The sequence below is a fragment of the Sinocyclocheilus rhinocerous genome, unplaced genomic scaffold (assembly GCF_001515625.1).
Source record: "Sinocyclocheilus rhinocerous isolate Xijiao unplaced genomic scaffold, SAMN03320098_v1.1 scaffold905, whole genome shotgun sequence".
Classification (NCBI taxonomy): Eukaryota; Metazoa; Chordata; class Actinopteri; order Cypriniformes; family Cyprinidae; genus Sinocyclocheilus; species Sinocyclocheilus rhinocerous.
Genome location: NW_015659390.1, coordinates 721,413 through 739,862, shown reverse-complemented (window position 1 = coordinate 739,862; position 18,450 = coordinate 721,413). Strand labels below are relative to the sequence as shown.

General features: G+C 36.8%; 1 protein-coding gene across 1 annotated transcript in view; it reads left to right on the top strand.

The window, feature by feature from the left end:
* The window catches only part of plxna2 (plexin A2), a 221,255-nt gene that overhangs the window by 111,991 nt on the left and 90,814 nt on the right, over positions 1–18,450 (top strand). The window contains exon 5 of the mRNA XM_016532441.1: positions 14,333–14,433. Within this exon, the coding sequence (XP_016387927.1) occupies positions 14,333–14,433 (101 nt within the window). The remainder of the gene's footprint in view (positions 1–14,332; positions 14,434–18,450) is intronic.

The window sequence follows — 18,450 nt, the reverse complement described above, 5'->3', positions numbered from 1 at the left end:
GAAAAAGGCAAAACATTTTTTTAAAGTGTATCTGGTATTATTGAAAGTGTGCTAATGATATGTTTAAAGTATTGTGTCTGAATATACTACAGATAATTACTTTATAAAAATGTTATATTAAAATATTCTAACAAATACTAGGGAAATTATTTATTTTTTTCATTGTGCACTAACAATATTCTATTTGATTCCTAAAGTATTGTTCTGTGTGTGTGAATATGGTGTTAGATGGAGCAGGAGGCATATGGCTGCTAATCACATTTGTAGGTCCCGTCAGTTAGCTTATCTGACAGTTGGGTTTTGACCGGGACCATGAGCTAAAGCCCCCCACCTAGAGACTGATAGAAGAAGTTCAAGACCTGTGCCCGCCTGGCACATTGTAGAAGAGGTGTCAGGGGCTAATTGACAGGCTGACGGACAGACAGGTTACAGGGCTTTACTGGCGTCTCCCCGAGGGGGCTCCGAGCACGGCCGGCAGCTGCACCCGGGTGCCGCGCTCCACGAAGAGGCAAACGTGGGCCGCCTGTGCATCTTCCTCTCATTAGTGTCACAGTATGCGGTTACGACTGTTGTCAGGTGAGGCAGTGTGGATCACTATTTTGTCAGCTCTGACAGAGATTTTGTATATATGCCCATGCGAGCCATGAAATATGGTTGAATAATGTGGCAAAAACACACACACACATATGGCCCCTCTTCTCATTGTCCTCTGTGAGAGGATTTCAGTCATACATTATTGATGTACTCACTCTCTATCGACTGGCTGCAGTTTCCAGCTCCGTGTCTCGGGTCCAGTCTACCTCTCTATTATTCCAATCTTTCTTTGTCTCTCTCGCTGTCTGTCTCGCTAACCCTTTTACAGCCCACGTGCGTTTCCTGTAAACTCTGCCCCGTTCCCTGAAAGCGTGTGGAGTTTTTGTGTGAAATCTGACTTTCTACAACTGTTGTTAAAATGCATTAAAAGGGATAATTCAACCAAAAATGAAAATAATGTCATCATTTACTCACCCTCAAGTTGTTCCAAATAAGCTGCTAATTTGAAAATATAAAAAAGATATTTTAAAAAGCTAGTTTTATTTTATGAAATGAAATGAAAGTCAGTGTTGTTGTTTTGGACCCCATTGACTTTCATTGTATGGACAAAATCTCTTGAAAATATCTTGATTTGTGTGTGTTTCAAAAAGTCATATAGGTTTGAAACGACACAAGGGTAAGTAAATGGTGACAGAATGTTCATTTTTCAGTGAACCATCTGTTTAATAAAGGTGTTTTTGTCTATAAATTGTTTAAATTGTAAGTTGTGACTGTAGTAAGCCAAAACACACACACATATGGCCCCTCTTCTCATTGTCCTCTGTGAGAGGATTTCAGTCATACATTATTGATGTACTCACTCTCTATCGACTGGCTGCAGTTTCCAGCTCCGTGTCTCGGGTCCAGTCTACCTCTCTATTATTCCAATCTTTCTTTGTCTCTCTCGCTGTCTGTCTCGCTAACCCTTTTACAGCCCACGTGCGTTTCCTGTAAACTCTGCCCCGTTCCCTGAAAGCGTGTGGAGTTTTTGTGTGAAATCTGACTTTCTACAACTGTTGTTAAAATGCATTAAAAGGGATAATTCAACCAAAAATGAAAATAATGTCATCATTTACTCACCCTCAAGTTGTTCCAAATAAGCTGCTAATTTGAAAATATAAAAAAGATATTTTAAAAAGCTAGTTTTATTTTATGAAATGAAATGAAAGTCAGTGTTGTTGTTTTGGACCCCATTGACTTTCATTGTATGGACAAAATCTCTTGAAAATATCTTGATTTGTGTGTGTTTCATAGAAGAAAGAAAGTCATATAGGTTTGAAACGACACAAGGGTAAGTAAATGGTGACAGAATGTTCATTTTTCAGTGAACCATCTGTTTAATAAAGGTGTTTTTGTCTATAAATTGTTTAAATTGTAAGTTGTGACTGTAGTAAGCCAAATGCTAGCCAGCTAATCCTTAAAGGGGTCATATGACGATGCTAAAAATAACATTATTTTGCGTATTTGGTGTAATGCAATGTGTTACGAGGTTTAAGGTAAAAAAAACACATTATTTTCCACATACCGTACATTATTGTTGCTCCTCTCTGCCCCGCCTTTCTGAAACCCGTCAATTTTTACAAAGCTCATTGTTCTGAAAAGCGCGGTGTGCTCTTGATTGGCCAGCTATCCAGTGCGTTGTGATTGGCTGAATACCTCAAGTGTGTGATGGAAATGTTACACCCCTTACCATATTTGGAAACACATAGCATTTCCACGACATGGTGGCGGCAACAATACTACAGCAAGAATAAAAGTTATGCCTTCTTTCTTTGCGTAAACATTTGGGCGGTGTTATGCAAATCTTTCAACACAGTCACGTAGATATATGGGGACGTGTTTAAATGAGGCATTTTAGGAAGGCGTGGACGAGTTAACTTTTATAAAGAATATCTTTTTTGGGTTTGATACTTTAGTCTTTGCAACTTATCTTATATATGTGCAAACAGCTTGTAACACTCCAAAGACAAAGGAGAACTTGAAATCACTTTATATGACCCCTTTAAGCATAGATGTTCAATTAAAAAATTTGTTACCTGAGTTGTAAAGCTGACTGAATCATGTTTTTGAGGTAGGACTACTTTTCTAGGTGTGTATACTGTCTGTACGTTTCCAACTTAGCATGAGTTCTGTGACGCAGCTGCACTGTGAGACCCACTGTGTGTTGGCTTACCGATGTGCGATTAGAAACGCAGTCCCTCACGGAAGTCGTGCCTGTATGTTGACTGAGATTTACTATAGTAGAAGCTTTCAGAAGCCTTTTATAGCAGTCTTGCATAGCCCCTCTGGTGCCAAAGCATCGAGATGCTTCAGTCGAGCTAAATCTACACGTTCAGGCCAAATCCGTTACACAAATAGCTCTGATGGGAAAGAAACGGTTCGCTGAGGAGGCTCAGAGCTCTGTTCAAACACGAAGGTTAAGAGCCCTCACATTTCATCTAAAACACAATCAGACAGGATGCCTCACTCAGAAATGACCATCGATTTTCGGCTAACAACTATCTAATGCATTTTGAAATCTTTTGTGTTTCCGGAAACAGTCTAAGGCTAAGCTAATGCTTCCTTTGATCAGGCGGTTAGTTGTTTTATTGCAATGTAATATTGTTAGCTAGCTAGCTAGGAGGTTGTCTCATTTTGATTTATGTGTATTTTTCTGTCAGACAGTAAAAACTCCATATGACATTTAAGTTCGGAGTGGAGAGGGATTTCAAAGGTCACCTCATGAGCACACATGCTGCGCCTTTGCCTTTAATATAGTTCCTAATCAGTTGTGCTATTCTGCTGTGTCTAGATTTTATTCTTAAAACATGTTTCATGTATTTTCTGATGAAAAGGTTAGTGCCTTTCTGTGCAGATCTCCAGCATGATGCTAGGGTGCTTGTTAGCACATTGCTGTGATAATCTGAATGTTTCTTAGCGTGTTTTTTAGGTGATTGCTAGGTGGTAGAGGACTATAGAGTGCAACACGTGGGTTCCGGAATTAAAAATCTGATTCATTTTTTGCATTTTCTGGGAACTGATTTTGACAAATCACTTTTAAAATAAAATTTAAATTTAAATTTAAATACAGACCTACTATGAGCTATGAGGTTGTTAATTGATGGTATATGATGGTTATATGTTTCTGATGGCTTTTTTGAAGCAGAATTCTTGGTAAAATACTACATACCTCATGATTCCACAAATAAATCTCCACCAATCACAGTCAGTTTCCTTATGCTCTCAAACAAAAGTGTTAGTATCCGTAATATTCATTTTTTGCACACAAAAAAAAAAGTCAAATGTATTGTTTCTCTAAATCAGTGTATATTTAGCTGTTGTTTTTAAATTTGATTGTCATTCGCAGTGCCTGTCATTCTCAGCGTTCTTGTTAAAGCTGTCACAGTCTTGTACCTTGTGACTTTTTTTTTGTCCGATTTTCAAATACTTTTTTCTTCAAATCAAAGTTTGCATGTTCTGATTCACCTCATAGCTAATTGGTTTGGTTGATTGCTTATAACTCTTATACAAAGACTTTTTTAAATTCCCATGAGACAAATGAATAGGAAAAACACTGAATGGGCACTAATATACTGGTACCTTAATATGGCCTTAATATGACTTAGATCCCTCTATTAATGTAAATTAGTTGGTAGCACAGTTGGTGGTGCATAGTGCTAGCAATGTCAATATTATGGGTTTGATTCTCAAATCTGTGGGCCTTTTTGTCAGTTATAGCTTAAAATCATAATTCCAGTCACCAAGAAAGTAATAGCACATTTCTCTTTAATAAACCATACAATTTAAGGTACAGTATCATTCATGTTAATAGCACAGTGCAGGACAAGTTACACATTGAAGTTTAATATTTTAGTATTAGGGGTTTGTTCAAATCGCTAACACTAAAAATAAGCAGTTAAAATAGTGATGCTTGCTTCAGCCATTGTCTTCATGTACTTTGAGAAGCGCATCAACTCTCTCGCTCACTCTATCATGCCATCATTCTCCTTCAGTACGTTGGAGTCTTGCTGAGAGGCCTCCTCACGCAATCAAGAATGCTTTGATTGAGTTTTCAACCACACACACACATACTCATGCATTCGTGAGCGTTAGCGAGATGCGAGTGAATAGGGCTTGGGAGAGTTGTGCAAACATTAAAGCTGTCACAGTCTTGTACCTTGTGACTTTTTTTTTGTCCGATTTTCAAATACTTTTTTCTTCAAATCAAAGTTTGCATGTTCTGATTCACCTCATAGCTAATTGGTTTGGTTGATTGCTTATAACTCTTATACAAAGACTTTTTTAAATTCCCATGAGACAAATGAATAGGAAAAACACTGAATGGGCACTAATATACTGGTACCTTAATATGGCCTTAATATGACTTAGATCCCTCTATTAATGTAAATTAGTTGGTAGCACAGTTGGTGGTGCATAGTGCTAGCAATGTCAATATTATGGGTTTGATTCTCAAATCTGTGGGCCTTTTTGTCAGTTATAGCTTAAAATCATAATTCCAGTCACCAAGAAAGTAATAGCACATTTCTCTTTAATAAACCATACAATTTAAGGTACAGTATCATTCATGTTCATAGCACAGTGCAGGACAAGTTACACATTGAAGTTTAATATTTTAGTATTAGGGGTTTGTTCAAATCGCTAACACTAAAAATAAGCAGTTAAAATAGTGATGCTTGCTTCAGCCATTGTCTTCATGTACTTTGAGAAGCGCATCAACTCTCTCGCTCACTCTATCATGCCATCATTCTCCTTCAGTACGTTGGAGTCTTGCTGAGAGGCCTCCTCACGCAATCAAGAATGCTTTGATTGAGTTTTCAACCCACACACACACATACTCATGCATTCGTGAGCGTTAGCGAGATGCGAGTGAATAGGGCTGGGAGAGTTGTGCAAACAGAGCGATTGTGTATGTGTGTAGTAACTTACACTTCACATGTGTGAATGTTTTATTGCGCTCTAGTTTGAGTGGGTTTGCTGAATACGTAATGTGGATTTCTGAGAGCGACCACCGTAGAGACGATCTGTGTTTCGGAATCAAAGGGTCAAGGTTTGGCTGGTTAGCACGACCCCGTTAGCCTCCGTATATACAATCTGGCTGTGAGAAGCATCTTACTTCATTGATTGGAGTGTGTATATCTGTGCAGATGTGTGTGTGTAAATGACTGTGTTGTCCTGTATCTCTGCTGGGATTCGAGGAGTCAGATTAGCCTCATGTCTGAGAGTTTGTGGGCCGCTTGACTCCACAGAGACACTGCACTGAACGGATAAGAGTCAGTCAATTGTTGCCCTCAGCTTAGCCAAGCATGAACTTATCACTAGAGAATTTGTCTTAAGGACTGAGGTGTGTGTGTGTGTGTGTGTGTGTATGTGAGACTTGACTTGTGTAAATTGACTGTTGTGCAGATGTGTGTGTGTAAATGACTGTGTTGTCCTGTATCTCTGCTGGGATTCGAGGAGTCAGATTAGCCTCATGTCTGAGAGTTTGTGGGCCGCTTGACTCCACAGAGACACTGCACTGAACGGATAAGAGTCAGTCAATTGTTGCCCTCAGCTTAGCCAAGCATGAACTTATCACTAGAGAATTTGTCTTTAGGACTGAGGTGTGTGTGTGTGTGTGAGACTTGACTTGTGTAAATTGACTGTCTAAATCTAAAAAGACCCCATGAAGAAATCTAAATAGTTTTTAGCTTTAAAACTCGCTATATGCTACTGTACTCCTAAACACTGATAAAATTAATAAAATTAACTTTTATCATACAGTATGTTTGATAAAGTCGGTACGTTTTTTTTTTTTAATGTTTCTATCCGAAGTCTCTTATGTTCAGAAAGGCTTAATTTATTTGATTAAAAATACAGTAATATTCTGAAATATTTAAGTTTAAAATAAATCTTTTATATTTTAATATTTTTTTAAATGCAGTTTATTCTTGTGATGGCAATAGTTTTTAGCTTTAAAACTCGCTATATGCTACTGTACTCCTAAACACTGATAAAATTAATAAAATTCACTTTTATCATACAGTATGTTTGATAAAGTCGGTATGTTTTTTTTTTAAATGTTTCTAACCGAAGTCTCTTATGTTCAAAAAGGCTTAATTTTTTTGATTAAAAATACAGTAATATTCTGAAATATTTAAGCTTAAAATAAATCTTTTATATTTTAATATTTTTTAAAATGCAATTTATTCTTGTGATGGCAATCACTGATCCAGTCTTCAGTGTCACATGATCCTTTAGAAATCCTTCAGATGTGATCTGTCCCGACCAAACTTGTAGTTTCAAAAGGAAATATGTCAAAATATTTTTTTTTTAAAAACACTCATCGAGTCAATTCATGGTCTTTAAATATTTATGAAAGTGTTTTTGCTCATTTCCTGTACATATTTAACAGATACGTATGATTTGTAATTGTAGGTGGATAATGAATCACACATAGGCGCATACATATACACACAAGCATGCTGTTTTCCTGATTTTCGGTGAGTGCCGATGGATTTATGTGTCAGTGAGATTATTGCACTCTGTGTGTGTGTGTGTGTGTGTGTGTGTGTGTGTGTCTCTGTGTCTGAAGGGACGTGATCGATGACTCTCATTGCTGTGGGTGCAGCGTTCAGTATCTCACATTAAAAATGAATGTGTGAGTGTGTGTGTCTGTGTGTGTGTAGGTGGCAGCGTGTCCCAGAGGTACCAGCTGTTTACGGCTCACTCCAGGAGAGGGGTGGTGGGTCAATGCCGGGACTGGTTGCTATGGCAACTACGATGTGGATTTGGTGAACGTTTTGAGTGTGCGTGAACATCTGGATACAGTATTTGTACATGAGAGGCTTCTGGATTTCTTGAGTTTCAGCTCAGACGATAAGCCCACTCTTAATTGGGCAATCTGTTGTGTACTGCATTACAAAAAAAAACAAAAAAAACTTTTTTTTAGGGAGTCAGTGTGCGCAGATTTTTTTCAGTCTGTGTTTATTTTGATTAAAACTTATTTACAGTTCCAAGGCAGCAGGAATGAGGAATTTGTAGGAGGAATAAGCTGCTGGACTTTTCAGTTTTCAGTACTGACAGATATCTCACAGAGTCATTATCTGTATACACCACTGTTCAGAAGTATGGAGTGTTTTTTTTTAGTCTGCATTTATTTCGAAAGTACAGTAAAAACAGTAATTTTGTGAAAAATTACAATTTAAAAATTGTTTTCTTTTAAAATATATGTTAAAATGTCATTTATTTCTGATAGTTAAGCTGAATTTTCAGCCACTCCAGTCTTCAGTGTCACATGATCCTTCAGAAATCATTCTAAAATGCTGATTTGTGTTCAGCTATTATTTGTTACTTCAGTTATTAGCAATGGTTCTTATGATTGGCAATGCTGATGACAGTTTTTGCCGCTTAATATGTTTGCTTAATTTTAACGCTTAAAATTGTAAATATTTTTACATTCATTTTTGATCACTTTTTACTTTAATAAAAACTTCTCTGACCCCAAACGTTTGAACGGTGTAGATGGTCGTATTTTTGACAAAACATACGAAATACATACGAAATGTGTTGTTCAGTGTGATTGTTACTATTGCAATGAGAAAGCAGCAGAGATTTTGGAGTCCAACTGTAAAGTTTGCCTAATTTGAAGGTTTATGGGACAGTTATTCTACTTATCATCCAGTAAATAAGATATCCTAGATACATTCATTATACTTTCTGATGTTCCTCAACAACAATAAACACTCTCTCTAGTCTGAGTTGCAAGACATTTTTGATGAAATAACTCCTGTTTTTTAATCCAAAATATATTGTGAAACTGTAACATCATGCCAAAAATTGGTCAATTTGCATATTGTTCAGACAGTTTTTTTCCTGTCTAAGAAGTTCTTGGCCAGAACAAACTGTAATGTTGATCAGAGTGTATGCTGATAGTCAAGTCTGGCTACACAAGAACAGGATTTCCCTTACCCTCGGTTTGCCCTCATATTTTCATTCTCCTTCTAACCCCTTGGATATATCGCTCTACATCCTTCTCTCCACATGTTTCTGCTCTTAATCATTTACCTCAGACCTGCAGCTTTCTTCCATTCTGTATCACTCTTGCTCTCATTCTCGCTCTTGTTTTCTCTCTAATGGTTCTCCATTCATCAGACAGGTGCATGTGACAGCGAGGGTGTTCTGAGGACTATGGAAAAGAGAGCTAATTGTGAGCATTTATTCTCGTGGTCCAGCTCCCAGCTCCCCTAGCATACTGTACTCTCCATGCTGATCCCAAGCACAGGTCTAAGATCATCCGTTCGGTTGTAATTATAACGTCTTGGGTCTGGATTACAGCAGCAGAGGTTCTTTGGAGGTTACAAGCTTGATTTGAGGAGTGTTGTTTGTGAATAAGACAAGAATTCGGTGCCAACTCCGTCTTCTTTTCTTCTAAATGTCCTGTCTCCAGGCGATTCTTGGCCAGCATCAGAGTGAGTGAAAAATATCGAATTCAAGCCAGATAGAGATTAGCAGATAGCATCCTGGAAGCATTTTAAGCTGTGGAAGAATTACCGAGCTCAAGAGGAAATTAGGAGTTGGCGAGCACCCTGTCCTACCATAAGTTTGGGCTGAACCCAGAATTCCTCATTAATCTAAAGTTGTCTTTTAAGCCAATTGGCTGTTATTAATACTTTAAGTTCACAAGTGCAAGTGGAGATTATTGGCATTTGTGGTGCATTCTAATGTTTTTTGGAGGAATGTTTTTTAGGCTGTCAGACCACTCACAGGAAAAATACTTTCAATATTTCTTGACTACTAAAAAAAAAAGAATTCAAAAACAGACAGCATGACCAGTGTAGTATATGATTCCCAAACAAATGACTCTTATGAACTGGTTCTTTTTACTGAATCAAACACACAAAACTGACTAATCAGTGTAGTTGCTGACTGTTTTTTCATTTGATATAGTTAAACATATAGTTATTCATTTTATATTTTATTATTTTATATATATATATATATATATAAATTAATTGTTTATTTTATTTTTAAAGAATTATATAAAAAATATTTGGTGTGTGTGTGTTATTTTTTTTTTTGACAAAATATATGGCAACATTAGTGACTAGTAGGCACATATTTCTATGTATAAACTGTATAAATGTATAAACAATCCAATGCTAAGATTTACATTGAGACAGTTTGCCCAGGGGCCACTTAAATAGAGTTCTGAGTAAACACCCAGAAACTGCAGCATAAATTAAACACCACATTTTATTTGTCGACTTGTATGGTGGTTTTTAGGTATCCAAAAAAATTATTATGGAAAGAAAAGGCGACTTAAATAGTTAATGTTGATAATCACCTAGAATGATCTTTGAACATTCCAGCTCCCAGCTCCCCTAGCATACTGCAGTCTCCATGTAGATCCCAAGCACAGGTCTGAGATGAGCCCGTTCAGTTGTAATTATAATGTCTTGGGTCTGGATTACAGCAGCAGAGGTTCTTTGGAGGTTACAAGCTTGATTTGAGGAGTGTTGTTTGTGAATAAGACAAGAATTCGGTGCCAACTCCGTCTTCTTTTCTTCTAAATGTCCTGTCTCCAGGCGATTCTTGGCCAGCATCAGGGCGAGTGGAAAATATCGAATTCAAGCCAGATAGAGATTAGCAGATAGCATCCTGGAAGCATTTTAAGCTGTGGAAGAATTACCGAGCTCAAGAGGAAATTAGGAGTTGGCGAGCACCCTGTCCTACCATAAGTTTGGGCTGAACCCAGAATTCCTCGCTAATCTAACTACAGTTGTCTTTTAAGCCAATTGGCTGTTATTAATACTTTAAGTTCACAAGTGCAAGTGGAGATTAATGGCGTTTGTGGTGCATTCTAATGTTTTTTGGAGGAATGTTTTTTAGGCTGTCAGACCACTCACAGGAAAAATACTTTCAATATTTCTTGACTACTAAAAAAAAAAGAATTCAAAAACAGACAGCATGACCAGTGTAGTATATGATTCCCAAACAAATGACTCTTATGAACTGGTTCTTTTTACTGAATCAAACACACAAAACTGACTAATCAGTGTAGTTGCTGACTGTTTTTTCATTTGATATAGTTAAACACATTGAGACAGTTTGCCCAGGGGCCACTTAAATAGAGTTCTGAGTAAACACCCAGAAACTGCAGCATAAATTAAACACCACATTTTATTTGTCGACTTGTATGGTGGTTTTTAGGTATCCAAAAAAATTATTATGGAAAGAAAAGGCGACTTAAATAGTTAATGTTGATAATCACCTAGAATGATCTTTGAACATTACCATGCTTGGTAGCTGTAAACAGCTGTTTTACATGACAGAAAAAAAATGTGTGATTATTAATATTAATAAATGTAATCATTTATTAAACATTGCTGCCTTTTATCATATTGCTGTTGCTGCAGCTTGCATCATGCCTAACAACTGTGATAAAAGCTGTAGCGTATGATCTTGCTTATTGCTTTATATTTGGGTCTATTGTAAAATATTTTTAAAAATTGGTTCAAATGAAAACCATGTTTCTCTGTTCTGCAGTTAAACTCAAGTTTTAATGAGAAAACATTAAAACGCACACACACAATCACAAGCTGCTCTCAGTGGGAGAACAGGCCTCATTGTGCTTCCCACTGTGTTGACTGACTAAAGCATGTGCTGGTCAACAGCTGCTCCAGTTGCCTGCCCGCAACCCCCATAACACCTTTATCCATCTCACTTTTTCTGTCTGGAAGTCTCTCTATCAGTGTCTCTGTCTCCATCTTCTCCTTTGACATCTTCCTGCCAAGTGTGCAGACGTGGACGTGCACCTGCGGCAGCTGTGTCACCCTGCAGTGCAGCTGTCCCCCCTCTGATCCACTCCATCAGCGTTTGACACTGCTGCAGATCTTCATAATGTAGTTAGTGTCACTAGTACTATTGCTTACACTAGGGTTATTGTGGTGTGGAGAGTTATTATTTCAAATTAGACAACAATTACACTTCATGAACAGTATCTACTTTAGTTTGGTTTGCAATTTTTGGGGTTTGGGTTCAAAAGGTGGACAAAGTTGACAGGTTAAAAGCCAGTGTTATTTTAGTATAGTCAGATAATATAGTTTTTATTAATATTTTGAATTAGTTTTTATTTTTTTATTTTCATTTTAATTTCAGTTTTATTAATCTTGTTTTGTTTTTTAAAAATGTCTATATAGGGTTTTTTTTCTTCCAGTTTTATTTAGTTAAATTAAATAAAAAAAAGTTTACATTTTTAAATATTTCAGTTTTAGTTTATTTTATTTCAAGTAACAAAAATAGTTATTGTGGTTTTAGCTTTAGTTTTAAACATTTGATTTTTATCTGACTAATTCAAGAAGAACTTTATAATAAAATTAGGCCAACCATATATTTTAAAAATAAATTTACTCGCATGTTCTTGAGGTAAAGTCGCATTTTATTTAATTATATATAATACACACACACACACACATATATATATGTATACACATAGTTATTTCTCTGTAACACACCTGACCAAATGTAACCATCCGTTCATTTTAGTCAAAATGCAGGGGAAAAAAAAAAAATTTTTCCCCAAATCCTCAATGACTTCACACTATCCTGTTCTGCTTGTGTGGGTTAATAGGATGCAGGTGCACCCAAAAAATCCCCTCAGCGACAAGGGAGGACATCACAGACTCCAGTGCTGGCAATGAAAGTAAACCCCTGAAAATACATGAATAGATAAAAGAGATATTACAAGCGCAGGCACAAATCACAGAGCTGTGGCCCGGTCATCACAGTGACGCTATCCCAGCATGCCAAGTGGGCAGCAGAAGGCTGTGCGAGTGGAGTGGATAGGGGCTTTGTGGGTCAGCAGGCAAAGCAAGTCTCTAGTCTGTTGCAGTGATCCTTTGTGAGTGTGTATCTGGTTAGCTCTAATCTCTGAGGTATTACAGTAGTGTTTGATTGTCTAGGACTAAGTGTGTGTGTGTGTGAGAGAGAGCATATGTTCAGACTGTTTGCCAGAGACACGCTGCTTGTTGAGTTTTGAGGAGTGACATGTTTGCTTTTTATAATGGTCATAAAAATTCTGGAAACAAACTTGACACAAGTGTGTGTGTGTGTACCTACTTAACTATACTTCGACGTCAAATTTATGACTAGAAGTGTAAAAGTGTAAATCAAACAAATCCTCCATTTGGGGACATCTGGGGAAATCCTCATTTGTGTAAACATAAATTAAGTAAATATTTATTTAATTTTTATGGTTAAAGTTTTTAAATTATGAATAATGTTTGTTGTTGTTTATATTAGTATTATTAAATAATTTAATTATAACAACTATTTAACAAATAACAATATTTAAACAACAACAATAATAGTAGTAGTAGTAGTTTCTGTTGTAAATATTATTGTTATTGTTAAATAATTGATGATGATAATAATAATGATCAATTATTATATCATTATTATAAATAATAATGATACTATTATTATTATTATATAATGTATTATGATATATTATTATATAATATATACTATTATGATTGTACAAGTGCAGAAATATTACTATTAGTATATGGGTATGAGCTAATCTATATTATTAAAAATCAGTTGTTTTTAAAAACATTATAGATGTCTATAGAATATCCACATTTAGATATTTAGATACCGTAGCTGATGTAAGTAAACGTGTGTTGTAACTATCAATTACAAGCAGTTTATACAGTGTTATACAAATATATATATAGATCTTAGGTCAGATACAGATACTGTATACATATTTCCTGTATGTTTGAGCAGGTGTGTGTGTGTGTGTTCATACCTAGTTGGACTGGTGCACTGGGCGACACAAAAGAGCACTGTGTCGATGCTATTCCTCTTAGTGACAGTAGCACAGCTGCTTGTGTCCTGTTTCCTCTGTTCTGTCTGTTTCTGTTAGCACACACACACACACAGTACAGGTTTTTACCACTGAACACTCTCATGTTTGTCTTTGACTTATGCATTTCAAAGGAAAGACGAGTTCACATGAACACACAAACGTTCTAGTGCACATATTTAATACACAATACACATACACATTTGGATAGCCATTGACAAAAATAATTGAAAATGAGATTTCAGTCTTTCTCAGAGACAGCAATGAGATGAAATGGAGATATAATGGAAATTATTTATCAAGGGCATTGTGTCTCCATCCTTATAAGGACAGTTCACCCAAAAAATAAAAATTCTGTTGTCATATACTCACGCTCATGTTGTTACATACCTGTATGACTCTCTTTTTTTAGTGGAACGCAAAATAAAGATATTCTGAAGAATGCTGGTAACTAAACCGTTCCAGTTGACTTCCATTGTATTTTTGTCCAGACGATCAAAGTCAGTGGGAACTGAAACTGTCTTATCTTCTTACGTAAATGATGACTGAATTTTCATTTTGGGGTGTATTATTATGCTTTCAGGAAGAAATTGACCTCAGTTTCTCAAACTGTTCTCTCATTTGCCATGTCATCTCATCATTTTTTCCTTAACTATATTTCACTATAAAAGTGGAAATCATCATTTTACTTTTGACTAGTATTATTTTTCCTAAATACTGGGATTCATCTCGTTCCTGTGTCACTTTGTTCACCTTTCTCTCTCCTCCTTCTGGTCCATCATAGTCTCAAAACGAAGTGGCTTAGGAATCTATGATTTTCAAATGTCACTTTAGTATCATATATCCATCAAATGGATTAATAGAGTTTGTGTTTATTGAATATGCTCAGTCTGTTGTTTCTTTGTTCTGCAGGTCACACGGGTGCCGATCGAGTCCTGTGAGCAGTATGGCACGTGTGGAGAGTGTCTGAGCTCTGGAGATCCACACTGTGGCTGGTGTGTGCTGCATAACATGTAAGTTCCTTCTTAATATTTACGCACACAGTTAATAGTAAATAACAAACGATTTGTCATGTATTTGAAGGCCACAATCTCCAAAACTTAAATCATGTGGTGAAAAGTCTAGGAATGATCATATGTAAAGGCCCAGTGGTGCTCGGATGGCACAGAGGTCGTTTGCCCTCTGGTGGTGGACTAGTGCAACTGCATCCAGATGTTAACGTCTCACTGAATGCTGAATCCTCAGATGCTTGTATGCTTTTAAATATTGAATCTAACGTTTCCAGAACAACAGGCAGCTAACATTATTGCGTTCTTCATCTCTTAGTGGTTTTGTGCTGTTGTCTTCTCTCTCGCGTCCTGACTCTGTAGAGGTGTGTAAACCCTCCGCTGCCATCATTACAGTAATGGCGGGCGTACCTCCCTTGGAAAAGTGCACTTAAAGTAATTTACATGACTCCCGACAGGACAGGGACAAATAATTGGCGAAGCGAGCGGTATTTGTGCGTCTCTGTTCAGCATGGGGCTGTTTTTTTCGTCGGCATGCCGTTAGCGCGGCAGGATTACATTCCTCCATCAGTCCTCTGGGGCTTTTTGCTGTATTAAAGCTCATGTGATAAAGATGCCATTCGAATCTCAAACATACCATGCTGTGCTGTGCAGACAAGCTTATGTATTTATTAATTCACTAGCAAAAAGAACTAAATGTACCATGCTATTACATTGTTTTTTTAACATGTGACATGGTATTCTTTGAAATGAATTATTTGATAAATATTTTTTATTTTCAAATGTATTAAATAGTTATTTATATTTTTAAATGATTTTTTTTATTTTTTTTTTATAATTGTATTGTAGCATATTATTTTTAATATTTAAGCTGCATATTTTTAAAAGAAGATATACCATAAATATCATGGTATATCAATATAGTAATCATTCAATATACCATGCTATATATCAGATTCTCTCATTTTCTCTTTCTCTCCATGTGTGCTTGTATTCCTCCCTCCCCATGGCGAGTGCTTTTTCACAGTCAGTGTTCTCTTAATGAAATTAACATCTCTCACTTGTTCTAATTCCAGCTCCACACTCATATTTGCTCATTTCTCACTCCTCACGGCCCCTATGGAGTCAGTCCTTCCACATCTGATAGAGCGACAGACCGAGAGAGAGAGAGAGAGAGAGAGAGAGAGAGAGATTGCTGACACCTACTACAATGGTTTCATTAGTCTTTTAGCCTCTCCTTCACTGCACTGTTTTTCTATTTTTTTGCACACACTTAAAGGTTTTTAAATAGTTTTTCTGGGATCATTAAAGCACCAAAGCAGATGGTTTAAGAAGAAATCATTCTTTAAAACGTCTTTAAAACAACATCAATTTTGCATAAGGCAAATATCTCAGACTTATGTGAATGTGTCAATCTATACAATCTATAATAAGTCTTTTTTTTTTAAAGAAGCACTGCATTTTTTTTAATAATACATTTGATGAAGTTATATTTACAAGTTACAAATTTGTAGGAAAATTTAGATTTGAAGTTTTTAGCACTGAAAGATGGTCCAGTCTCATTTCAGTCATTAGATGTTTCCACTACCATTCAAAAGTTTGGTATCGGTAAGATTTTTGAAAGAAGTTTCTCATGTTCAGCAAAGCTGCATTTATTTGATCAAAAATACAATAAAAACAGTAATATTGTGAAATATTATTACAAGTTAAAATAGCTGTGTTCTGGTTTAATATGTTTTAAAATGTGAATTATTCCTGTTGTGGCAAAGCTGAATTTCCAGCAGCCATTTCTTTAGTCTCCAGTGTCACATGATCCCTCAGAAATCATTTTAATATGCTGATTTGGTGCTTAAACTTTTCTTATTATTATCAATGTTGAAAACAGTTGTACTGCTTAATATGTTTGTAGAAACCGTGATGCATTTTTTTTTTATAAAAAGTTTAAAAGTACAGCAATTAATCAATGAATCAATTAATGTGGCCTTGCTGAATAAATATATAAATTAATTTCTTTCAAAAAAAAAAAAAAGACTGACCCCAAACTTTTGAATGGCAGTGTATTTATTTATTGTACTTGCCTTGTTTGAAGGATTTTTTTTTTACACTAGAAACGTTTTTTTGTAGAGCAACATTATTCTGCTCTTAGTATGCGAGATGTCTCTCTTTATTCTTACCTCAGTTCAGAATAGTGTGATTTGCCAAAGTTCCTCTAATTACCAGCAGCTGCTGCACACCATGTGATTGAAAGGAGAAAAAATGAGTGAGAATAGACAAAGCAAGAGCATATGAGGTAGCACTAAATCTGCTGGTTTAGACTATAAAGGCAAACAGCATCTGTCTGGCATTAGACGACATCTCTCATTGGCCAGTTAGGTGGAACCCTGAAACTGGGAGGAGACAGAAAAAGGAGGAGAGCATAAAGTTTGCTGTCAGATTTAGGAGGACTAATCTCCTTGGCCCGTGGAGAACACTAATCCTGGAGATGATCTGATTGGCTGAACTCCTTTGATGTCAAAGGCTGGTTTAATATCAGTGATCCAGCAGTTGCTCAGCAGAGATCATTCCAACGGATCCATAATCGCTTTTAGGATTTAGCTCATTATAGAGAGAAAGAGGGAGGTGGGGAATCTTAGTGCTGATCAGTGTTTAAGGGCAGTGTGTAAGCGCATTTAACATTATGCAATACATGAGTGTTTGGAAAGTGTGTGTGTGTGTGTGTGTGTGTAAGCTCTCGGCTTGGGTCTTGTTTGCATGGCTGTGGCGGCCGTTCCAGGAGGAAGACGATCTTCACAGCAGGGTTCAGCGTTTGATCTGTGCTATGAGGTAGCATTTGCTCACTCTCTCTCTCTCTGATGTTCCCGCATGGGCATTCTTGATATGTTGGGTAGCACACTTTTTCTGCCACGTATACTGTATACTGTGCACCGTATGACAATTTTCTTATGCATTGAATGCACAGAGCACAGTATGTGAGATTTTGTGTCCCATAATGCAGTGCACTTGACTTGACCTTCCATGTTCAGTTCAATTCAAGTTTATTTGTATAGCGCTTTTCACGATGCAAATCGTTGCAAAGCAGCTTTTTACAGAAAATTCAAGTTTCTACATTATATTTAGTAATAGCTTATCAGTGGTGACTATCTCAAGTTGATGTCCATATGGCAGAAATGTACGGTAAAAATCAAGCAGTTCAATGCAGTCTGAGGTCCTCTGGGGGGTTGGCATCATCTCTTCTCAGGTGCTCGGTCATCTCAGGTCTTTGTAAGGGCTGGATCCAGACTGAAGCTTGTGTAATTCCTAGTTAACACGGGATGCCAATCACGGGATGGCAGAAACAGAGAAGGTAATAGAGAAAAATTTGCATAGCTGCTGTTCCAACTAAGCAAAAAATGATGTGTTCAACCCAAGCAAAAGAATGAAAATGTGCATTTGATCAGATGTAACTGAAGTACAAGGTAATGAGATGCATTATGTGAATGCTTGGCTAAAGAGATGTGTCTTTAATCTAGATTTAAACAGAGAGAGTGTGTCTGAACCCCGAACGTTTATCAGGAAGGCTATTCCAGAGTTTGGGAGCCAAATGTGAAAAAGCACTACCTACTTTAGTGGACTTTGCTATTCTAGGTACTACCAAGAGTCCAGAGTACGGAACTTTATAGGTAGCCAGTGTAGAGAAGGCTGTCGCCGGCCAACGAGTTGGTGTTTTTCTATGTATGCTTCAGACACGGGTCACGACGAGGCGTTCCCCATAGCGACCCCTAGAGGACGCAGTTCGAAGTTCCCATGAAAGGGAGCCAAATTTTTGACTGTAGAGGAACAGGAGGAAGTAGAGGAAGTAACAGTACATTCGTCTAGATGCAAATTGTAATCTACGAGATTCTGTGTACTGTTTTTTGGTCCAATAAGTAATATCTCGGTCTTATCTGAATTTAATAGGAGAAAATTTTTGGTCATCCAGCCTTTTACATTTTTAACACACTCTGTTAGCTTAGATAATTTAGAAGTTTCATCTGGTCTTGTTGA